The sequence below is a fragment of the Salminus brasiliensis genome, chromosome 9, assembly GCF_030463535.1.
Source record: "Salminus brasiliensis chromosome 9, fSalBra1.hap2, whole genome shotgun sequence".
NCBI classification, from domain to species: domain Eukaryota; kingdom Metazoa; phylum Chordata; class Actinopteri; order Characiformes; family Bryconidae; genus Salminus; species Salminus brasiliensis.
The window spans coordinates 4,019,376-4,044,735 of record NC_132886.1 but is presented as its reverse complement, the minus strand read 5'-3'; the positions used below and the strand labels follow the sequence as shown (position 1 = coordinate 4,044,735).

Genomic DNA, 25,360 nt, shown 5'->3' with positions numbered 1-25,360 from the left:
CATTTGTCTATCTATCTACCTACACTATTTGGACAAAAGTATTGGGACACCTGCTCCTTCACTGTCTCTCCTGAAATCACCACCACACTTCATAATCCCCAACTCATCCCAAAAGTACTGGATGGAGCTCCACCACCCATCATTCCAGAGAACACAGTTCTTCCACTGCTCCACAGCTCCTCAATGCTGGGGGGCTTTATGCCCCTCTAGCCCACGTCTGGCATTAGGCAGCATGGAGCCAATAGGGTCATGTTGATCTGTTCCTGTAGAGAGTCCTGTTCTATCTACAGAGACTAGACAAGCTGTGTGAACACTTAAAGTAGATGCATGCATTCATTAGAAGAGGTGTCCACAAACTTTTCTCCATATTTCAACCTTACTGTCTATCAGCTTTATCTTAATTGATTTTTCCATTTTACCTTCTTAATCTTGTGCAATTCATTTATTATCTCTCTGTCTTATGAAGCATATAATAAATAAATGAATAAATAAACAAACAAACACTGAGAGAACCCCATGTTATAAAGCAACCGTCTTTAATACAAAAATAACAGTAAACTCTGGAGATATGCTGACACAGATGTACTGAACAGACTCTCCTGTACAGATTCAAACCCAGAGAGGGGTGTCATATGTAGTGTGAAGGGTGTAGGGCTTTATACAGTATACACACACACATTCTGAGTATATATCCCTGAGGTACGCCCAGCGGGGTCAGTGATGGCACCAGAAGGGATGCCCCATCCGGGTTGTAGACTGCATACGGGGCCTAGAAGAGACCCATGTGAGATTAAGGAAGGCTGTAACGATGGCTATGCTGGTTAACAGCTAAACTGGTCATGTTAGCTGGAAAGCTGGAAACGAGGGTGGAACGTAAGCCAAACTGGGTCCCAGTAAAAACGTATGTACAACCCTACGCTCCACTGGTTAAGCTTTCCAGCGAACATGACCAGTTAAGCTGTTGACCAGTTTGATGGGTTAGCTGGTCTACCAGCAAGACCAACATCAATCACCAAGCTGCTCATTAAGACTGGAGCTCCAATTAAATGTGAATCCCTGCAGTCTGATCCAGCTTTATTCAGTCTACAATGGAGAGACTAGATCTAGGTCTTTCTGAGAAATCAATCAAGACTTGATTGACTTGAAAGGAGCTGCTCTTCCTTCACAGTCCTGACGTTCTCCTGTCCTGCTTATTAGAACAGGGCCTTTCTTGCTTTAACTGGACTTAGTCAGCTCATCAGACACCTTAAAATTCCCATATAACCTCTATATTCTGCTACCATCACAACCAAACAGGCTAGAACCCACCCTCCTATGACCAGCCCAGCACAGTCTGGGATCTGGTGTGAGGAAATTATGACTTTACATGTTTTAACTGAATTTAAAAAAGGTATTAAATCAATCCGGTCAGATTTGATGCTGATGGAGAAGCAGGTGTTGCTCCGGCCCTCCTGCGCTAAAAGCTCAAGCCTATACTGTCTCACCCAGGCATAGAACAGCAACAACTGTTTAAATAAGTGTATTATGGATGCTGGTATTGATATTGATGTGTGTGCGGTATCGCTAATATACATACAGCACATCTGTACAGCTCCCTGCAGCTGTTTTTCACAGTTCCACAGCTGATCCAGTCAGCCAGGCGGTCAGCAGGGAAATCGCCTGCAGTCCAGGGCTGAAGTGGCTCTCCTCCTGCCTTTAGATGTTGCCCTGTGCCAGCAGGTGGAGCCTCTCTGTGTCAGACGGCTGAGGAACTGTGAGGGACTGCGTCAGGAAGTGGATCTCCAGCTTGCCGGACCGCTTTGCCAGAGCCATGCCGGAGTAACGCTTCTGCCTGGCTGCCTCGCCAAACACTGCCATAGCCGTCACCCTGCACACATGGGTAGAAAGCATGGATTTCATCTCACTTTCATGTGCACGATATTTATCACAATACACAATATGTCCAAATGTTTGTGGACACCCCTTTAAATGAATGCAGTTTGCTGACACAAATGTGCAAACGCATATATATATATACACACAGATTGTCTAGACTTTATAGAGAAGGACTGCCAATAGAATAGGACTCTCTGGAGCAAATAATAAACATGAACCTGTCGGCACCATGCTGCCTAATGTCAGGCCAGGCTGGGCTAGAGGGGTATAAAGCCCCCCAGCATTGAGCTGTAGAGCAGTGGAAGAACTGGAAGAGCAGTGTTCTCTAAAATGGTTGATGGTGGAGCTCCATCCAGTACTTTTGGGATGAGTTGGGGAGCTGGGAATGATGATGTGGGGTGGTGATCATCATCCAACATCCTGACCTTACTAATATAGCTGAATGCAATCAAATCCTCACAGCAATGCTTAGTTACTCCAACAAAAGCAAGATAAACTGGGATGAAATTAGGAATGAGCAGGTGTCCGGATACTTTTGTCCATATAGGGTATTTTGACTGTGGCAATACTGCTCCAGTCTGAATTCCCACAGCTCTGATTAAATCGCATCCAGGTGAATCTGGGCTGTTTCAGTCTACATGTAACGGGTCATGGTGCTGTAGAACAACTGGTTCCTCTCACCTGTCATTCTGAAAGCTCTCAGTGAGGACTGGAGACAGGTCTTTCTCTGTGAGGTCCCAGATGTGCAAGACAGAAGCAGCGTCAAGAACACAGAAGACAGAAGGACGGGTTCTGGACCACAACACAGACAGAACCGGCACGTCTTCTGAAGCAGTGGACCACTCCATCACCGGCTCCTCCTGCTGAAGAGAGTGGAGCCGAACCGTACCATCACTGCAGCCGACCTGCAACACAAGTCTGTGTTTGAAATACATAATAAAGGGGCCTAACTAACAAGTTAATGCTGACCATTAGATACTGTGGCTATTATTATTATTATTATTATTATTATTACTTTTTTGTATTAAGGAATTAAGCAAATACATCAAAAAAGTAACAATGGCAACAAATAAAATGATAAAGAGCGCCCACTAATCCAATTAAAAATGGATCCTTGAGTTTCATTTAACCCACTCAATAATAATAAAACCGTTATAACACAAAATAAAAACAAACAAGCAGACAAAAAATAAACAGATTAATAAAAAAAATAAATAAATAAATAAATATATATATATATATATATATATCTAAATATATATATATATATAAATCAAAACATAGACAATAAAAGGAAAAGATAAGAAAATACATTATTATCTAAAAATAAAAAACTTATATATTACATAATAATAATAATAATAATAATAAATAAAGGGTAAGAAGGGAATATTGAGGAGAGGTTAATCCGCGGGTAAAGTCTGGAGTGAATCAAAATAACAGAAGAATCTCACTTAAAACAGAAAGCTCAGTTTTGCCTTTTAAGGTAAATCTTATCTTTTCAAATCTAAGAAAATATAAAATGTCACGGAGCCACAACAAGATCAAGGGAGGTTTTGGAGACTGTTATTACTGTTGTTATTATTATTATTATATGACTTTTATGTCAGAAATGTATTATTGTCACTATTATTATTACATATTATTTATTATTATTGCATTTTAATAATTTTCTTTATCCCTTAAAATTAAACAGGCTGCTTTGTTACTGGTTCTTTAAGACATAAGATAAATGACCTCTGTTCTGATTAGCTGACCTGTACTGTGCCTTATTCAAAAAGCACAAACAGCTGAAACAGTGTGAGTGATCACCGCTAAACTGTGGTAAGTTGAATAGGCAGAGATACACTATATGGACAAAAGTATTGGGACACCTACACATTCCACCTACAGGAGCTTTTTTTCTGACCCCCCATTCTAAACCCATAGGCTTTATTAATAAGGAGCTGGTCCCCCTTTGCTCTAAGCTCTACCAGCAGCAGCAGCAGGTCTGGAGCTCTGCTGCAGTTACTGAGTCAGTTGGAGGCTTTTCTGCACTCTGCTCTGAGCTCAGCACTCGGCCCTGACCCCGCTCTGTGACTTTACGTGGTCTGACAGACACTCGGTGGACACTGAGCTGCTCTCTGTGAGCTGTTCCTCCTAAACTCTTCCACTGTTCAATAATAACACCACTCACAGCTGATGGAGGAAGATCTAGGAGGGAAGGTCTAAATTTCACCAGCTGACTTGTTGTTGTTGGTGCAGCGGTGTCTCCTATTACATACAGAACCACGCTGGAGTTCAGTGAGCTCTTCAGAACCTCCCGTTCTTTCACTGATGTGTGGAAGAAAGGCAGACTGCAGGGCTAGGGGCTTGATTTTCTACAGGTGTGGTTGCAATGGGACTGAATAAAACACCTGAATTCAATGATTAAGAGGTGTGTCCCAATACTTTTGTCCAAATAATGCATTATTGTATATGACATATATGTATATGACAACAGAGAATCATATCACAGTTTTCTATGATGGGAATCTGTTAAATCAATCAATCAGACTCTTAGTTAGTAAACCTCACCAGAAAGAAGGGCTCTCCAGATGGGCAGAAGTCCAGAGCAGTGACCTCTGCTGGTCTCTCACCGTCCTCAGGCCTGTAGAGCTTCGGGACGGCTCTCAGCCCGTGCCTGGTACCTCGCCTCACCACACCCTACAGCAAACAAACAAACAAACAAACAAGCAAAAGCTCATTTCAGCAAAACATCCCCAAACATATACCTGCTTACTAAACCAACCATTCCCTGCGAAGTATGGGGTCTTTTATATGATGGCTATAAGGAGGAGAGGTCAAATAAATGAGGTACGTCCGGCTGAATTTAGAATTACACTCTTAAAAATAAAGGAGCTAGAAAGGGTTCTTTAAGCAATGCTATTGAAGAACCTGGTTAGATTTACTTGTAAAACACCACTCACCATGTTGGTGCCAATGAAGAAGTGGTTGGAGTCTGAGGGAAGGAACTTCAGCAGGAGACTGAGCTGAGGCATGACCCCTGTGACCCCGTGAGGAGCTGACTTGTCACTGGTCTGTATGGAGGAACTGTGGAGAAGCTTCACCTTCCCACCTGGGCGCAGACCTGCCGGGGTGAGGACAGCTTCGTTAGGACAGGTGTAGACATCGTTACAGCCTCATATGGTCCACCCACACATAGTAGGTATACACACGGTCTGATCTTTGCTATTACAGATACTGATGAACCACTACCCCTTTCGACTTACAAACACTATATGGACAAAAGTATTGGGACACCTGCTTATTCATTGTTTCTTCTAAAATCAGGGGTGTTAAAAAGAGCTGATCCTGCTTTTGTTGGAGTAACTGTCTCTACTGTCCAGAGAAGAAGGCTTTTTACTAGGTTTTTGGAGTAGAGCATTAATTACTGTGAGGATTTGATTGATTGCATTCAGTGACGAGCATAAATGTGTTCAGGATGTTGGATGATGCCTCATCCCCAACTCCCCAACTCATACCAGAAGTACTGGATGGAGCTCCACCACCATCATTCCAGAGAATACAGCTCTTCCACTGCTCCACAGCTCAATGCTGGGGGGCTTTATACCCCTCTACTAGCCCACGCCTGGCCTGGCATTAGGCAGCATGGTGCCAATAGGTTTCCTGCAGAGAGTCCTATTCTACTGGCAGTACTTTACACTCTACAGGTACTAGACTAGCTGCAGTAATGTGTGCAACTTAAAAGTAGCTGAATGTGTTTATTAGAATTAGAAATTAGGGGTGTCTACAAACATTTGGACATATGGTGTATGTCGGTGCAAGGTGTAAACAGCCTAAGTGAGCAGTAAACAGCAATGTGTCCAGCTTGCTAAGTAAGTGGGGAAAGGGGTAGGGCGGACAGCAGACTATACTCACCCAGGTCTGTCTGGGATCCAGAATCATCAGCTTTGGGCAACTCAGTTACAACCTGCATAGCAACGCAGAAGAATAGCAACTGATCATTTCTTTTTTTCATTTCATTTGCTCCTACTGACATTTATTAAAGAATAAGAGTAAGGAAGGAGGTGTAATCAGATCACTTACCCAGAGATTCAAGAGCCCGTTTTCATCCAGCGATCCCAGCTGGAACAACAGCCCCATCGACTCTGTGATTTCAAACAGAGAGGAAGTTCTCTGAGCTGAAATAATGAGCTGAAAAATCTATTTTTTCATTTTTTTGAGTAATTCTTTTATCATCAGGACTGAGGAACCTGAGGAACCTTAGCTAGAACCCATGTGAATCGCTCCTTGGAAAGAACGGAAAATAATAATAATAAAAAAATTGTTAAAATGAACCATTTTGTAGCTTGTATTACCTTCTTGGTCTTCTAGCAATGGACCTCTAAGCCCTGGTAAGTCCACGTTCACCAGAACAGGCTCGAGTGCCACCACAGCGGAGAAATGCCCCGCCCCCGACAGCACAGCATCTGCACGGACACACAGAGCCACTCCCACCGGTCCACTACAAGCGTCCAATTCCATCTACATTAGAGACACCAAGGACATCTAACGTGTCTTGGCTGGTGGACTAACCTGTGGAGAACGTTGGGTATCGTAGTGTCCAATCCTGCCCGCCCACTCTGAGGGACGAGTGAGAACCAGAGTGTTCTCTAAGATCCCACAGCACCACCGAACCCACCGCCGTCCCAGCAAACACCAGCGTGGCTTTACCAGGACTGAAACAGCAGCACCGCACCTGAAACACAGTGAAATACACGATATGGCCAAAAGTTTCTGGACAACCCTTTCTAAAGAATGCATTCAGCTACTTTATGCTGACACACATGTAAAAAAAAATGCACACACACACAGCTAGTCTAGTCCCTGTAGAGAAGTACTGCCAATAGAATAGGACTCTCTGCAGGAAACCTATTGGCTCCATGCTGCCTAATAATGCCAGGCGTGGGCTAGTAGAGGGGTATATAAAGCCCCCCAGCATTGAGCTGTGGAGCAGTGGAGGAACTGTGTTCTCTGGAATGATGGATAGTTAGAGAGTTGGGGATGAGGTGGGGTGGTGAGTACCTCAGATTCGTAGATGAGAATTCTCTGGGGAGCGGAGGGCTCCCAGATGTTCCACACGCAGATGAGAGTCTTACTGTCGAGCTGCGGGTCACTCGACCCAGAACATGGCGCATGAATGGAGAGTAGTGTATGCGTCTGCACCTGAGAGAAATGCAGCAACGTCACCTGTCGACCTGCACACACACACACACACACACACATTAGTAGTCAGATGTTTGAGGCAGTGAAAAGGTAGGTAGAACATGTACGTATGAGCACACACACAAATACACACACACACACATGTCTACAGTATCAGGATGTGGCATCATGCATGTGCATACCATAGTATACACCAGTATACATCAGCCACAACATTAAAACCACCTGCCTAATACTGAGTGGAGAAGTCTATAGTAAGTGTGTGTGTGTGTGGGTGTGTGTGGGTGTGTGTGTGTTACCTTGCAGAAACAGAAGTTTCGTGTTTAGATGAAGGGTGCCCTCGCTGAAGGAGAGAGAATCTGTCTGGGAGTGCAGCTTTTTCACAGAGTTACTTTCCGCCCTGTTCTCCTCCAATAGTACTGCCATTACCTGTAACACACACACACACACACACACACACACACACACACAAACACACAAACACACACACACACACTCACAAACCTGCCTTTCTAACACACATCAGTGAAAGAACGAGAGGTTCTAAAGAGCTCACTGAACTCCAGCGTGCTTCTGTATGTAATAGGAGTGTATGGATATACACTACCAGTCAAAAGTTTTAGAACACGCCCATTATTCTAGTTTTTCTTGACATTTTCAGCACTTCAGGTTCACTGAACACCCTGAAATGCTACAAAGGTAAACTCTGGTAACTGCTCCTTTTTTCAGGGAGCGACATATCTAAACTTACAAACCCTTTATCTGTATAAAGCAGTGTAGAGCAGAGTGTGTTACTGCTCTCTCTCTACTACAGCATTCACTCAACACTGCACTGCACTTCAGACTGCTCCCATAATGACTAGACAAAGACCCTGAGCAGACCCTGAGCTGCTAACTCTGAACCGTGGAGCTCTTTCCTTTAGGGAAGCTCCAGATGAAGCCAGAGTGAGGTGAGGGCCGTCTCCTACACCATCAGAGGACTCAGAATCTGGAGGAAGCTGAAGAGGTCTGGTACAGGAAGAGCTCTGACACACTCAAATCAACAGGATTTCAGAAGACCCCAGTTTCTGAGAATCAGCAGCTCAACACTGGAGCAAGTCTCAGTTTCAGCTGTGAGGAGAAGAAGCCCTGGAGCTGCAGGTTTGACTGCAGGTGGAGGGGCGGTAAGAATTACCTGTGCAGCAGAGCGCAGGAATGTAGTGAGGCGCTTTGAATCGATGTTCATTCCAGCCATGGACTCGTCTGAGGCACCCTGCGAAGCCTTGGGGCCTGTGGGTAATTACACAAACATTAATCAACCCCTGCTGCTCCACAGCTCAATGCTGGGGGGCTTTAAACCCCCCTCTAGCCCACACTTTAGGCATTAGGCAGCATGGTGCCAATAGGTTCATGTTTATTATCTGCTCACGCAGAAAATAGTCCTATTCTATTGGCAGTACTTCTCTACAGGGACTAGACAAGCTGTGTGTGTGTGTGTGGGGGGGGGGGTGTGCAGCTGTGTCCGCAATGTTGCAGATGCTGTGTGTGTATAGTACCTCCACATGCCATGTTAGTCTCTGGTGGATGCTGAGTCCATTTGTCCACAGTGTCCATCTCCTCTGTCTGAGTGTCCCTGTCTGTGTTGTCTTCATTGCACTGCACGTAGGCCTGCAGCCATGACAACAAAGGGCTTTCAGAGAGTCTCGACACTTTCTACAGCTTAATTCACATCGATTTCCTTGTCTTTGTAGGTCATCACAGATTTAATAAGTAATCAGTACACCCGAGAAATTACCTGCTTTGTGTTGGCCATCCCGAAGCTCTTTATGTACATGTCGTACTCACTGACCGGGGGCAGGTCCAGGAGACACATGGTGACAGAAAAATCCAGATCAATCAACCGCAAGAGCTCCGCACTGCGTTTCCTGTACGAAAGACAAGCTGTCAATTTCTGAACTACATCAAAATACGCTATTTGGACAAAAGTATGTGGACAGCTGCTCATTTTCAAAGTTTCTTCTGATATCAAGGGGAGCAAGGGGTGTCTCTACTGTCCAGGGGAGAATGCTTTCTACTAGATTTTGGAGGAGCACTGCTTAGTGAGGTTAGGATGCCCCACCTTGTCCCCAAAATGTGTTTACTTCAGTCCATATGAATGTGTACTCACTTCTGTTTGTCAGCAGCCTGCTGGCTGACCTCTCTCTGCCTCGCTGCTGCAAAGTCGATGACCCTGCCATGCGTTTTCCGGCCTTTCCTCGAACGGCTCTCGGAGTCAGCAGCCACTGGCATGCAGAGGAAGAACACAGGCACATGAACACACACTTTTGCGTCCTACAGAGTCAGTGGCTGTACAGGTATCTCCTGGCAGGTGCACTATAAAAAGTTCAAAAGTTTCAAATGGGTGTTTTTAATGTTTTTAATAATATGAAATCAGAATGGTACTGCAGTCATGGACTAAGAACCACCTAGCAACCCCATAGCAACCACCTGGGAATTGCTTAAACGGCACCAAGCTTTTCTAGTTCCATTTGCTGTCTACATTAACACTTTAACCTTTCAACGCAAATTAATCATCTTACCAAGTTTGGCCCCAACTTCCTCCCGTAGCTAACTCTCTCCTTACAGAGCCCGGTGACGTATGAGCGTCACTATTATTTAGTGATGTAAACACAGCGACGCTCCTGTTGAGCTCAGAGGGTAGATTACACTTTATTTCTGCTGAAATATGGATTAAATCTCATAACTAACTCTCATACTATCTCACACACACTAACACACACTGCTGCTCCTCTCTTAGCTCTTAGCTTAATCCAGTCCAATGACTGATCATCTATTTATCTATTTATCTCTATTAAAGCTTCTGAGTCCGAGCTTCGTCGTGTTCGAGGCTAAAGTTCTCTAAACTACTCCGAGATATATAAAAAAATAATAAAAAATAAACGGACGCCTCTAGTTTATTAGGTACTTAGGCTCAGAAATTCAAGGCTAGCATTTTATTCAGAACTGATCACAGAACATTGTTGTAATTAATGCCATTAAACTTTTTAATTGATTGACAGGCTTGTGAAGTGATCCAGGCTTCTGAATGCTAGTGTTAGTGTTAGCAGATGGCCGATGGGTCTACCTTTTTGTGCTGGTTCAGCTTTACTGGTTGAGGGTCGTAAGTGGGCGGAGCTGACCAGCTCATTCTCATGCTGCATCGCTCTCTGGATGGCCTCTATCTCTTCTCTCCTCTTCGGTCTCAGCTCTCTTTGTCCCTCTCCTTTTTCCTCTCCATCCTCCTCTCCTCCAACCTCTTCACTTTCCTCCATCTCTTCAAAGTCTTCCTCATAGTCCTGCAAGGAAAGAGCTCGAAAGGTGACGAAGAAAAACTGGTGCAAAATCGAAATGCATCGCTCACCAGATCACCATCATCATCTTCATTATCTTCATCATGGTGAGAAGAAGAGCTCAACCATCAGGTTCTGTTCTGGACTAGAGAGAGACTCTAATCTATTGGCTCTCATAGACCACCAAGAACCGTGTTTGGCTACAAGCCGATTGCCTTATTAGGCATTTACATACGTGTGTGTGTGGAAGGCTTGTGAGGCTTCGGGCCCGATAGTCCACATTACTCAAAAAGCTTTGGGCTTAATGGGTTTATCTATGTTAATGGGTCAGGTATGGGCTATTTTAATCCTGATCCAGTTCAGAGTCTTAGTTTTAACCACAGTGTTCAGAGCGCCATCTGCTGTCCTCAAGACACCATTAACAGACATTACAGCCCAGCCGGCTGCAGCAGCAGCAGTGCGGACGTTCTCAGAAGGTAAATAAAGGAGTTGAGGTTCTGCAGTGTGGAGCTATTTTACAGTGGAACCTGAAAACAGACCATAATATCTGACCCTTTATAAAACCCTCACTGAAACGCTCTGTTTTACCAGCGGGAGAACCGCAGAACCGCTCGCTCACTTTTCTCTGTTTATAAACCAGCACTGAAGAACCCATTCAGAACCGAGTCAAGGCTAATGCTAATGCTAACACACATACGCTATAGAAATCCCAATCACACACACACACAGCACACTCACCCACTATAAACACACAGTTATTACACACAAGTAGACCAACAACCACAGATACCAGTCCAGAGTGTGTACCACTACACACACTCTCTCTCACACACAGGAAGTGATCAGACTGCAGTGTTGTAAAGGAGCTGGGAGCTGATTGGTCAGGGAGGAGATCAGACTGGATTATCAGATATTAAACACTATAAAACATCATTTTAAGATTTTAAGTCTCTACTAAACTAAATCAGTCAGTCCAAAAAGTCTGATTATAGAAACTGATCCTGAAAATAAAGGATTTTACTGATCAGATTAATCAGCAGCTCGTCTGATCTAAACCGTGGAGCTGGAGTATTATTTATACACACACACAGAGATCAGACCGGATCGGACTGGATTGGCTAATACTCAGCATTAAGAGACTCAGATCGGACCAGGGGGCAAAATAACCTGATCGGGACGTCCCTAGGTCATACATTCTGCATTGCTGTATTAATAAATGCATTGTGTATATGGATGTGATGAGACCCAGATGATGTTTGACCGGGGTTTCTGTGACAGACCTAAATAACAGACCAATGTTTATGACCAGTAATACAGTCTGGACTTTCCACACAGCTTTCAAACATTCATTCAGTTGATTTTCTGATTTTCTACAGACACTCTAGCTACACTGGGCACTCATGCACTACATTAGAGGAGAGGGATGGTGGATGAACGTCCCTCTACACGTCTTTCTCTCCTAGTCTAACTCAAACTCACCGCTCTCTTGTAGAACGCGATCCGTTTAAACGCATGCATTAAAGAAGCAATTCAGACACAAATAAAACAAACACTGTGATCATGTGATCCATGTGCCAGAACACTCCAGCAGTATCAGAGTAAACACACACACACACACACACACAAATAATCTTCTTCCCACCTCAAAATCCTCCTCGTACTCCTTATTCTCATAGTCCTCGTCTCCCTTGTTATTGTCCTCAGCTTCATTCTCCATCTGCATGCACACGTCAGTAATACAACAATTATCTCACTTTAATTGGATGGTTCATTATAGAGGCCCGTAGACGATCACCTGACATTCAACCAACATTCAGCTGAATCTGCAATAAATGCAGCTGAACTCTAAGCTGAATGTAAATCACTGTCTATAGAACTGAACCCTACAACTATCACTAACCTTACCCCTAAAAACACCCTAAATCCTAATCCTAACACTAACCTTACCCCTAAAAACACCCTAAATCCTAATCCTAACCCTAACCTTACCCCTAAAAACACCCTAAATCCTAATCCTAACACTAACCTTACCCCTAAACCCACCCTAAATCCTAATCCTAACACTAACCTTACCCCTAAACCCACCCTAAATCCTAATCCTAACACTAACCTTACCCCTAAACCCACCCTAAATCCTAATCCTAACCCTAACCTTACCCCTAAACCCACCCTAAATCCTAATCCTAACCCTAACCTTACCCCTTAATCCACCCTAAATCCTAACCTTAACTTTAACCCTAACCCTTAAACCCACCCTAAATCCTAATTCTAACCCTAACCTTAAATCCAACCCTAACCTTACCCCAAAATCCACCCTAAACCCTAATCCTATCACTAACCTTACCCCTAAACCCACCCTAAATCCTAATCCTAACACTAACCTTACCCCTAAACCCACCCTAAATCCTAATCCTAACCCTAACCTTACCCCTAAAAACACCCTAAATCCTAATCCTAACCCTAACCTTACCCCTAAATCCACCCTAAATCCTAATCCTAACCCTAACCTTACCCCTAAACCCACCCTAAATCCTAATCCTAACCCTAACCTTACCCCTAAAAACACCCTAAATCCTAATCCTAACCCTAACCTTACCCCTAAAAACACCCTAAATCCTAATCCTAACCCTAACCTTACCCCTAAAAACACCCTAAATCCTAATCCTAACCCTAACCTTACCCCTAAACCCACCCTAAATCCTAATCCTAACCCTAACCTTACCCCTAAAAACACCCTAAATCCTAATCCTAACCCTAACCTTACCCCTAAATCCTAACCTTAACTTTAACCCTAACCCTTAAATCCACCCTAAATCCTAATCCTAACCCTAACCTTAAATCCAACCCTAACTTTACCCTTAAATCCACCCTAAGTCCTAACCCTAACATTAAAATCCACCCTAAATCCTAATCCTAACCCTAACCTTACCCCTAAAAACACCCTAAATCCTAATCCTAACCCTAACCTTACCCCTAAACCTACCCTAAATCCTAATCCTAACCCTAACAGTACCCCTAAAAACACCCTAAATCCTAATCCTAACCCTAACCTTACCCCTAAATCCACCCTAAATCCTAATCCTAACCCTAACCTTACCCCTAAAAACACCCTAAATCCTAATCCTAACCCTAACCTTACCCCTAAACCCACCCTAAATCCTAATCCTAACCCTAACCTTACCCCTAAAAACACCCTAAATCCTAATCCTAACCGTAACCTTACCCCTAAATCCACCCTAAATCCTAATCCTAACCCTACCCCTAAACCCATCCTAAATCCTAATCCTAACCCTAACCTTACCCCTAAAAACACCCTAAATCCTAATCCTAACCCTAACCTTACCCCTTAATCCACCCTAAATCCTAACCTTAACTTTAACCCTAACCCTTAAACCCACCCTAAATCCTAATTCTAACCCTAACCTTAAATCCAACCCTAACCTTACCCCTAAATCCTAATCCTAACCCTAACCTTAAATCCAACCCTAACCTTACCCCAAAATCCACCCTAAACCCTAATCCTAACCCTAACCTTACCCCTAAATCCACCCTAAATCCTAATCCTAACCCTAACCTTACCCCTTAATCCACCCTAAATCCTAACCTTAACTTTAACCCTAACCCTTAAACCCACCCTAAATCCTAATCCTAACCTAAACCCTAACCTTACCCCTAAATCCATCCTAAATCCTAACCCTAACCCTAAACTTACCCCTATATCCTAATCCTAACCCTAACCTTAACCTTAAATCCAACCCTAACTTTACCCTTAACCTTAACCCTAACCCTTAAATCAACCCTAAATCTTTATCCTAACCCTTAAATCAACCCTAAATCTTTATCCTAACCCTTAAATCAACCCTAAATCCTAATCCTAACCTTAACCTAAACCTTAAATCCAATATCACACCTAACCGTAAATGGTTATGGTTAGGATTTAGGGTTAATTCATAGGTAAGGGTAGGGTTAGGATTTAGGGTTGATTCATGGGTAAGGGTAGGGTTAGGACTTAGGGTTAATTCATGGGTAAGATTAGGGTTAGGGTTTAGGGTTGATTCATGGGTAAGGTTAGGGTTAGGATTTAGGGTTCATTCATGGGTAAGGTTAGGGTTAGGATTTAGGGTTCATTCATGGGTAAGGGTAGGGTTAGGATTTAGGGTTGATTCATAGGTTAGGGTAGGGTTAGGATTTAGGGTTAATTCATGGGTAGGGTTAGGGTTAGGATTTAGGGTTCATTCATGGGTAAGGTTAGGGTTAGGGTTAGGATTTAGGGTTGATTCATAGGTAAGGGTAGGGTTAGGATTTAGGGTTAATTCATGGGTAAGGTTAGGGTTAGGGTTAGGATTTAGGGTTGATTCATAGGTAAGGGTAGGGTTAGGATTTAGGGTTGATTCATGGGTAGGGTTAGGGTTAGGATTTAGGGTTCATTCATGGGTAAGGTTAGGGTTAGGGTTAGGATTTAGGGTTAATTCATGGGTAGGGTTAGGGTTAGGATTTAGGGTTCATTCATGGGTAAGGTTAGGGTTAGGGTTAGGATTTAGGGTTCATTCATGGGTAAGGTTAGGGTTAGGGTTAGGATTTAGGGTTCATTCATGGGTAAGGTTAGGGTTAGGGTTAGGATTTAGGGTTGATTCATGGGTAAGGTTAGGGTTAGGGTTAGGATTTAGGGTTGATTCATAGGTAAGGGTAGGGTTAGGATTTAGGGTTGATTCATAGGTAAGGGTAGGGTTAGGATTTAGGGTTCATTCATGGGTAAGGTTAGGGTTAGGGTTAGGATTTAGGGTTGATTCATAGGTAAGGGTAGGGTTAGGATTTAGGGTTGATTCATGGGTAGGGTTAGGGTTAGGATTTAGGGTTCATTCATGGGTAAGGTTAGGGTTAGGGTTAGGATTTAGGGTTAATTCATGGGTAGGGTTAGGGTTAGGATTTAGGGTTCATTCATGGGTAAGGTTAGGGTTAGGGTTAGGATTTAGGGTTCATTCATGGGTAAGGTTAGGGTTAGGGTTAGGATTTAGGGTTCATTCATGGGTAAGGTTAGGGTTAGGGTTAGGATTTAGGGTTCATTCATGGGTAAGGTTAGGGTTAGGGTTAGGATTTAGGGTTGATTCATGGGTAAGGGTAGGGTTAGGATTTAGGTTACTACATACTACACTCAGGAAGGGGAAACGCATCATAGTCACACTGATTCCTGGGTTCTGAGTTCTGCTGCTGAAGTGGACACTCAGACGTTCAGCTAATAAAGTCATAGAGTAGCCTTTGAGATGCCGTCTAACTTCTTCTGAGAGCTAGTGAAAAGAAACACAGGGACGGACTCTTACAGAAATCTCTGGATCACTTAATTCAGCGTGGGTAGACCTCCAGGATACCTCTGGCCTCCTGGTGGAGACCTAAACACAGACAGACACAGAGAGAAAGTTTTATACTTACTTACTCCAACACCTTCATCCTGTTAATACACTCCATGTCCAAAAATATGCAGACACCTACTAATGAATGCATTCAGCTACTTAAAGCTGCAGGAGCAGAATGCCTAATGCCAGGCGTGGGCTAGCAGAGGGGTGTAAAGCCCCTCAGCATTGAGCTGTGGAGCAGTGGGAGAACTGTGTTCTCTGGAATGATGGATGGTGGAGCTCCATCCAGACCTCACATCTATGGCCTCTTACCTCCTGGTCACTTTTTCTGAGCTTGCTGTCGGGTTTATCATGTCTGTGTTCACTGCCGACCTTCTTCGACTCCTCGAGCCTCTTCTCTTTCCGTTTATCTCTCTCCTCTCTATCTCTCAGTCCTCCATTCTCTCCATCCCGATGTCGGCGTTCCCGTTCTGTTTCTCGGGGGTCACCCTGGAACCTCTCACCAGCCTCCTACAGGCAACAGTGACAGCAGATCAAAATCACACCACCAGCAGAGGTACAAAGCCAAACAGGGCTTCGCCATTTCTGCTACTACAGTTTCAGCTACACTACGCAGCCAAAAGTTTGTAGACACCAGCTCATTCAATGCTACCCAATTTGGTACTGCCAACCCACCCGCTTGTAGCTCCCCCTAGCACTAGGACTTGTCCACATGTAAGGACATAAGACATGTCTCCTCTGATACGATGCAGCTCTGCCGGACCAGCGAACAGACACCTGTGACGGCTGTGATGATGGGAGAGAGCGCCATTTGTGCTCACCCAGACTCCGGCTGCTGATGGCAAAGCGGCATGGCTCGGGATTCGGGATGCATTCTGATTTTATTCCTAGCTGATCCTGAGAGCTGGTCAGATCATATGAGCCATATTTCGCAAGCTGCTGCTGCTGCTTTGTGCGAGGCCCCTCAGTCACAGGACCCTGCAGTTCTTCGTTTAACCACTAGATGGATGTGGAACTCACTCACGGCTGCAGAAGCCCATTATAGCCAGGGTAGAAAGAAATCCGCTGCGTGTGCAGATCGGATCATTCCCAATATAAACTACGAAAAGATATAAACGATATATTTTACTAATAACTGACCTTTGATCTTACGTAGTGCTCTTCTTTCTCTCTTCTTCTCCTCTCTCTTCTTTCCTCTAAAAAATACAAAGCAGAGCTTCAGTGGATTCAGTGAGCGCTGTGTACCGCTGTGGTGCAAAGAGCCTGGCAGTACAGTTACGGCTGACCCACACTGCAGGATAATCAGGCCTGGATCCGATCTGAGGCCGATCTGCTCTTCTCCACAATCGCAAAAGGCTTCCCAATGTGTGTGAACATCTTAGCAACTACCCCCTATACCATAGCAACCACCTAGCAAAGCCACTGCAATCAACAGCTCTACAATAGCAAACAATGGTTTTCCCAAATTATCCTGTAGTGTGGGGTGAACGCCGAGTCTCATCTGGGAACACTTTAGCAACCATCATCTCTTCCATAGCAACCCATTAGCAACCACCTAGCAACCATCACCTATACCATAGCAAATCCTAAGCAACCTTTGCCTATACTATATCAACCCCTTAGCAACCACCTAGCAAAGCATCAGCAATCATTGCCTATAACATATCAAGCTCTTAGCAACCACCTAGCAAAGAATTAGCAACAAACAGCTATACCATAGAAACACCTTAGCAACCACCTAGCAAAGAATTAGCAACAAACAGCTATACCATATCAACCCCTTAGCAACCACCTAGCAAAGAATTAGCAACAAAAAGCTATACCATAGCAACGCCTTAGCAACCACCTAGCAAAGACCTAGCAACCAACAGCTATACCATAGCAACCCATTTGCCACCACCTAACAAAGACTTAGCAACCTTTGCCTATACTATATCAACCCCTTAGCAACCACCTAGCAAAGCATCAGCAATCAGTGCCTATAACATATCAAGCCCTTAGCAACCATCAGCAAAGAATTAGCAACAAACAGCTATACCATAGCAACACCTTAGCAACCATCTAGCAACAATCCCCTATACCATGGCAAACCCTTAGCAAGCAATTAGAAACACCTTAGTAACCACCTAGCAACTCCTTATTAACTGCCTAGCATCATCTTAGCAACCTAGAAATACACTGGCAATCACATAGCAGCCATTTAGGAAGAGGAACCACATAGTTGCACCATAGCAAACCTGGGACACCATAGTAATCACCTTACAACACCATACCAACACCCTAGCAACCACTTATCAACAGCACAGCAACCAACTAATCCACTTCAGCTGTGCAACTGTTACGGGCTTCCTTCTCTTTTTTCTGGTTATTAGTGCAGTTAATATTTAAAAGCTTCACAAATAAAATATTATTATTATTATTATTATTATTAATACCATTTTTATTATTATGTAATTATCTTTGATCTCACCTCTGTCCGTGTGACGCTCTCTCCTCTCTCTCTCTTTATCCTTCTCTCTGTTCTTCTCTTCCTCCAACTCCTTTCTACTTTCCTTCTCCCTCTCAGCCCTCCTCCTCTCTCTCTCCTCTCTATCTCTATGTCTCTCTCTCTCTTTCCCCTTGCCTGACTCCCTTTCTCTCTCTCTCTCCTCTCTATCTCTATGTCTCTCTCTCTCTTTCCCCTTGCCTGACTCCCTTTCTCTCTCTCTCTCCTCTCTATCTCTATGTCTCTCTCTCTCTTTCCCCTTGCCTGACTCCCTTTCTCTCTCTCTCTCCTCTCTGTCTCGGTGTCTCTCGCTCTCTTTCCCCTTGCCTGACTCCCTTTCTCTCTCTCTCTCCTCTCTATCTCGGTGTCTCTCGCTCTCTCTCTCCCTGCCCGACTCTCCCTCTCTCTCTCTGTCTTTGTATCTCTCTCTCTGTCTCTCTTTCCCTCTGTCTCTCTTCTCTCGCTCGTCTCCCTCAGCTCTCCTCTCCGAGCCTCGCCTGTCCCCGTCCCGCTCTCTCTCTCGTCTCCTCTCTCGCTCCTCCCCGTCTCTCTCTCTCGGTTTCTCTCGCGCTCTCCTCTCGTCTCTCTCGGGTTCTCGGGGTCGGCGGTCCGCGGACTCCCCGCTCCTGTGTTTCCTGTGCGTTTCGTCTCGTTTCGACCGCTCTCTCCTCCGGCTCTCCTCGTCCGGCCCCTGCACAGATCACACAGCTGGACTCAGCCTGGCGTTACTGGCATGACGCGGGATTCGTAGATTGAGAAGAGGTGGTGCAGTGCAGTGAGGGTCTTGTTGGATGTGTGGAAAATGGGTCGCAAAGCAGGGACAGTTAATGATTGGCTAAAGGGAGGGATTTCGAGCATCTGGGCGTGGCCAGAGACCACAGTGTGACGGAAGTAGCTGCGTATCTGCAGGTGTGTGGAAGCTTACGGTCATACTGGTCTACCAGCAGTGGCAGAAATCCCTACAGTCTACAGGACTGTATCACCTCTTCTCAATCTATGAATCCCGTCACACACCCCACAGGTATTTATAGCCCCAACATCTACATGCAGCGCCATCTGCAGGAGCCTGAAGTTACTACCACCTTAATCTGACTCATTTTTTATTTTTTTATTTACCTTATAATTTTATTCATTAGTGGTAGAGTGGAGGATTACACGTAAGGCACTGTATGGCAAAATAGTCCCCAAATAAAACGTCTACACCTTTCTTGGCATGAAGCATCTTTGTCCCCTAAAAATGTTGGCCACTTCTGTGCAGTGAGCATTTCCGCTCTAGATTACGACATTGTTAGCGATGCTTAAATATCGGTTTTCAGATGTGATTTACTTATATGACGCGTTACGTGGAAATGGGCGATACTGGGGACGGCCATTGTTAGGGGACTAACTGCTAAATGACCAATCCATACAAACCCACAAGCCTACCTGAATGTGCTTCATTAACTCATCGGCCCTCCACGTGTCTTCCTTCGTTATTTTCTAAAGAGAGAAAGCAGAGGGAAGCAGAACAGAGAGGATATTCAATAAACACTCGCTGCTGAGGGGAAAAGGAGCCCTGGCTGCGGCTGAAATTGCTCCCTAGTGGCATTTTCAGCCACTATTATCTCCGAGTGTCTGAATAGTAAAGTGGAATTGAGAGAGATTTTGAGGACACTATAATCTCCCACAATGCACTGGTATTTTCTAGTTACTAAGTTTCTGAGTTACTAAGCAAAAGACATTGGAGTTTATGTTTATGTTGGACGCCATCAATAAAAGGATCCATTTAATTTGATGAATTAATTTGACACTTAAATAGCCCCTCAGCAGGGGGAGGAGCCTTTTCTTATAAAGCCCCCCAACTCTGGAATAACCTTCCAGATAATGGTCGGGACTCAGACACAGTCTCAGTCTTTAAATCTAAGCTGAAACTCATCTGTTTAGTTTAGCTTTTGGTAATTAATGTTACCCCTTAGTTAAAGGTTGCAGGTCCAGGGGTTCGAGGACACAGGGATGAGGGTGGAGCAGATGGCTGCTAGAGTTTCAGGGCGCGCCCGTGTCTGTGTTACCTTCTGGCTCTCTCCTTTTAATTAGGCTGTTATAGTCAGACCTGCTCAACATTCTCTGCTCTCTACAAATCCACCCAGAACTAACTCCACCTCTTTACCTCCGCTCATCCGGCCCCACCTGGTAGATGTCTGACCGCTGGGGTGCTCTTTTACCTGTGTCTGACCAGCTGCCACCCACCACTCCGACCACCAGGCTCCCCCACCACCCATGCCAGACCAGCTGCACGCCCTCCTGCCACTGCTACCTGCCTAATGACCATGTTAAAACCTACATGGACTCTTAACTGAGCTGTAGCTGATGGAGCTGTAGCTGATGGAGCTGTAGCTGATGGGGCTGTAGCTGATGGGGCTGTAGCTGACGGGGCTGTAGTTAATGGGGCTGTAGCTGACGGGTCTGTAGCTGACGGGTCTGTAGCTGACGGGTCTGTAGCTGATGGAGCCGTAGCTGACGGGGCTGTAGCTGATGGGGCTGTAGCTGACGGGGCTGTAGCTGATGGGGCTGTAGCTGACGGGGCTGTAGCTGACGGGGCTGTAGCTGATGGGGCTGTAGCTGACGGGGCTGTAGCTGACGGGGCTGTAGTTAATGGAGCTGTAGCTGATGGGGCTGTAGCTGACGGGTCTGTAGCTGATGGAGCCGTAGCTGACGGGGCTGTAGCTGATGGGGCTGTAGCTGATGGGGCTGTAGCTGACGGGGCTGTAGCTGACGGGGCTGTAGCTGATGGGGCTGTAGCTGACGGGGCTGTAGCTGACGGGGCTGTAGTTAATGGAGCTGTAGCTGATGGGGCTGTAGCTGATGGGGCTGTAGCTGACGGGGCTGTAGTTAATGGGGCTGTAGTTAATGGGGCTGTAGCTGACGGGGCTGTAGCTAATGGGGCTGTAGCTGACGGGGCTGTAGTTAATGGAGCTGTAGCTGACGGGGCTGTAGCTGATGGGGCTGTAGCTGACGGGGCTGTAGCTGACGGGGCTGTAGTTGATAGGGCTGTAGCTGACGGGGCTGTAGTTAATGGAGCTGTAGCTGACGGGGCTGTAGCTGATGGGGCTGTAGCTGACGGGGCTGTAGTTGATAGGGCTGTAGCTGACGGGGCTGTAGCTGACGGGGCTGTAGTTAATGGAGCTGTAGCTGACGGGGCTGTAGCTGACGGGGCTGTAGCTGATGGGGCTGTAGCTGACGGGGCTGTAGCTGACGGGGCTGTAGTTAATGGGGCTGTAGCTAATGGGGCTGTAGCTAATGGGGCTGTAGCTGACGGGGCTGTAGCTGACGGGGCTGTAGCTGACGGGGCTGTAGTTAATGGAGCTGTAGCTGATGGGGCTGTAGCTGACGGGGCTGTAGCTGATGGGGCTGTAGCTGATGGGGCTGTAGCTGATGGGGCTGTAGCTGACGGGGCTGTAGTTAATGGGGCTGTAGCTGACGGGGCTGTAGCTGACGGGGCTGTAGCTGATGGGGCTGTAGCTGATGGGGCTGTAGTTAATGGGGCTGTAGCTGATGGGGCTGTAGCTGACGGGGCTGTAGCTGACGGGGCTGTAGTTAATGGAGCTGTAGCTGATGGGGCTGTAGCTGACGGGGCTGTAGCTGATGGGGCTGTAGCTGATGGGGCTGTAGCTGATGGGGCTGTAGCTGACGGGGCTGTAGTTAATGGGGCTGTAGTTAATGGGGCTGTAGCTGACGGGGCTGTAGCTAATGGGGCTGTAGCTGACGGGGCTGTAGTTAATGGAGCTGTAGCTGACGGGGCTGTAGCTGATGGGGCTGTAGCTGACGGGGCTGTAGTTGATAGGGCTGTAGCTGACGGGGCTGTAGTTAATGGAGCTGTAGCTGACGGGGCTGTAGCTGATGGGGCTGTAGCTGACGGGGCTGTAGTTGATAGGGCTGTAGCTGACGGGGCTGTAGCTGACGGGGCTGTAGTTAATGGAGCTGTAGCTGACGGGGCTGTAGCTGACGGGGCTGTAGCTGATGGGGCTGTAGCTGACGGGGCTGTAGCTGACGGGGCTGTAGTTAATGGGGCTGTAGCTAATGGGGCTGTAGCTAATGGGGCTGTAGCTAATGGGGCTGTAGCTGACGGGGCTGTAGCTGACGGGGCTGTAGCTGACGGGGCTGTAGTTAATGGAGCTGTAGCTGATGGGGCTGTAGCTGACGGGGCTGTAGCTGATGGGGCTGTAGCTGATGGGGCTGTAGCTGATGGGGCTGTAGCTGACGGGGCTGTAGTTAATGGGGCTGTAGCTGACGGGGCTGTAGCTGACGGGGCTGTAGCTGACGGGGCTGTAGCTGATGGGGCTGTAGCTGATGGGGCTGTAGTTAATGGGGCTGTAGCTGATGGGGCTGTAGCTGACGGGGCTGTAGCTGACGGGGCTGTAGTTAATGGAGCTGTAGCTGATGGGGCTGTAGCTGACGGGGCTGTAGCTGATGGGGCTGTAGCTGATGGGGCTGTAGCTGATGGGGCTGTAGTTGATGGGGCTGTAGCTGATGGGGCTGTAGTTAATGGGGCTGTAGCTGATGGGGCTGTAGCTGACGGGGCTGTAGTTAATGGAGCTGTAGCTGATGGGGCTGTAGCTGACGGGGCTGTAGCTGATGGGGCTGTAGCTGACGGGGCTGTAGTTGATGGGGCTGTAGTTGATGGGGCTGTAGCTGATGGGGCTGTAGCTGACGGGGCTGTAGCTGACGGGGCTGTAGCTGATGGGGCTGTAGTTAATGGGGCTGTAGTTGATGGGGCTGTAGCTGATGGGGCTGTAGCTGACGGGGCTGTAGTTAATGGGGCTGTAGCTGATGGGGCTGTAGCTGACGGGGCTGTAGCTGATGGGGCTGTAGCTGATGGGGCTGTAGTTAATGGGGCTGTAGTTGATGGGGCTGTAGCTGATGGGGCTGTAGTTAATGGGGCTGTAGTTAATGGGGCTGTAGCTGACGGGGCTGTAGCTGACGGGGCTGTAGCTGATGGGGCTGTAGCTGATGGAGCCGTAGCTGATGGGGCTGTAGCTGATGGGGCTGTAGTTAATGGGGCTGTAGCTGACGAGGCTGTAGCTGACGGGGCTGTAGCTGACGGGGCTGTAGCTGACGGGGCTGTAGCTGACGGAGCTGTAGCTGACGGGGCTGTAGCTGACGGGGCTGTAGCTGATGGGGCTATAGCTGATGGGGCTGTAGCTGATGGAGCTGTAGCTGATGGGGCTGTAGCTGATGGGGCTGTAGCTGATGGAGCTGTAGCTGATGGGGCTGTAGTTAATGGAGCTGTAGCTGATGGGGCTGTAGCTGACGGGGCTGTAGCTGATGGGGCTGTAGCTGACGGGGCTGTAGCTGACGGGGCTGTAGCTGATGGGGCTGTAGCTGATGGGGCTGTAGCTGATGGGGCTGTAGTTAATGGGGCTGTAGCTGACGGGGCTGTAGCTGATGGGGCTATAGCTGATGGGGCTGTAGCTGATGGAGCTGTAGCTGATGGGGCTGTAGCTGATGGGGCTGTAGCTGATGGGGCTGTAGTTAATGGGGCTGTAGCTGACGGGGCTGTAGCTGACGGGGCTGTAGCTGACGGGGCTGTAGCTGATAGGGCTGTAGCTGACGGGGCTGTAGCTGATGGGGCTGTAGCTGATAGGGCTGTAGCTGATAGGGCTGTAGCTGATGGGGCTGTAGCTGATAGGGCTGTAGCTGATGGGGCTGTAGCTGATAGGGCTGTAGCTGATGGGGCTGTAGCTAGGTAAGCTAACGCTGGCTGGCTAGCTCCGGTCGCTTCCACGCCGTTTAAACAGCAAAGCTGCAGCCAAACGGCTCCTAATTCCCACCAAAACCCCCCTAAAAGTATGTCAGGGGTCCGTACTGTCCCCCGCACTCCTCTCACCTTCTCGGAGGACATGTCTCACTCCTCTTTCCCCTCAGTTTCTCCTCCTGTCAGCTCCGTGTTTACAGCCCTCGGCGCCATGAGCGGCCAACAGCGCGTGCGCGTTCCCAACGAAACCATAGCAACTGCGTCAAGTCAGCCGGAGAACAGGGGAGGGCAATCGAGCGCAGAGCAGTCGCGCTAACACGAAAATCACCATAGAGACGCAGAGCAGGCGCTGATGATGATAGTCGAAACATCGAACTTCTCGACATGATTTAATTTATTATTATTTATTATTTACATTTATTATTTTATTAGGGGAAATATACATATATAAATACACACATACACAAACAAACAATCAAACCCAGCTCATTTTTCTTACTCGGTAAATAAAAAGAAAAGCCAGGTTTAATTTCACGAGATAAAGATGTTATGTATTTAAACACGACTTATGATTGTTTATTGTGCATAATTGCACAACATATTTGTCATAAATTATCCATCTGGATTTTACAAATTTACAAAAAAAAAAAAAAAAAAAAAGCTTGTGTACCTACAGCTCGTGGGCGGCAGGTGGCGCTAAAACCCTCCGCTTCTCCCACAGGTCACATCAACACTAATTATGAAGTCGCTGTTTCACCACCATCCCGGGTTCATTTCACTAAATGAAGGAACACAACAGACAAACAAACAATACAGAATTCAATTATTTATATCTATGACGTAGATTAAAATAATCAGCCTGAAATCTATTTATCTAAACAAACAAGCAAATAAATAAAGAAATACGTTTATTGAAACAATCAAATCAATGAATACATAAATTCAGCCAAAAAGAAAGAGTCAGATAGTGAAACAAATAAAAATGTAGAAATACATCTAATAGATCATTAGAAATATGTGATATAAATAATGTGTGAAATAAATAAATCATTAAATAAACAGATATGTGACAGTAAGAAAATCAACAAACAAACATTACAGTAAATAAACAGATGAGTGACAGAATAAATGTGTGATAGATCAAATCACCCTTACTGTCACATCACATTGACACAAGTGTGTGTATATACCTACATACTCATACACTATACACCTTTTACATACACACTATACATACTCTATAAATACTCTATACACACACTATACACCTTTTACACACACACTACACATACTCTATATATACTCTATACACACTATACACACACTCACTACACATACTCTATATATACTCTATACATACACTATACACCTTTTACACACACACTACACATACTCTATATATACTCTATACACACTATACACC

The 25,360-nt window shown here is 46.0% G+C and overlaps 1 protein-coding gene across 4 annotated transcripts; it reads right to left on the bottom strand.

Moving 5' to 3' along the window:
* Positions 1–528: 528 nt before the first annotated feature.
* dync2i1 (dynein 2 intermediate chain 1) lies at positions 529–24,175 on the bottom strand. Of its 4 annotated transcripts, none has more exons than XM_072687161.1 (22): positions 24,070–24,175; positions 19,632–19,685; positions 18,192–18,897; positions 16,862–16,917; positions 16,034–16,231; positions 15,689–15,757; positions 12,013–12,087; positions 10,166–10,376; positions 9,209–9,323; positions 8,837–8,966; positions 8,598–8,709; positions 8,237–8,331; positions 7,362–7,491; positions 6,922–7,094; positions 6,433–6,595; positions 6,216–6,347; positions 5,944–6,005; positions 5,776–5,854; positions 4,824–4,984; positions 4,432–4,560; positions 2,557–2,780; positions 529–1,867 (listed from the first exon to the last, which is right to left on the bottom strand). In XM_072687161.1, exons 1-22 carry the CDS (start codon positions 24,082–24,084, stop codon positions 1,696–1,698), a joined length of 3,261 nt encoding a protein of 1,086 aa, XP_072543262.1. In that variant the 5' UTR covers positions 24,085–24,175; the 3' UTR covers positions 529–1,695. The 4 variants fall into 4 exon arrangements, with proteins under 4 accessions (XP_072543262.1, XP_072543264.1, XP_072543263.1 ...); XM_072687163.1 differs by having other exon boundaries at positions 5,776–5,827; XM_072687162.1 differs by having other exon boundaries at positions 6,216–6,326.
* Between the last annotated feature and the right edge of the window lie 1,185 nt (positions 24,176–25,360).

Coding starts and splice junctions, on each gene's coding strand:
- dync2i1 (XM_072687161.1), bottom strand. Junction 15,758..16,033: donor TCAGAAAAAGTGACCAGGAG/GTAAGAGGCCAT, acceptor GTCTGTGTTTAG/GTCTCCACCAGGAGGCCAGA. Junction 8,710..8,836: donor GGATGGCCAACACAAAGCAG/GTAATTTCTCGG, acceptor TCATGGCTGCAG/GCCTACGTGCAGTGCAATGA.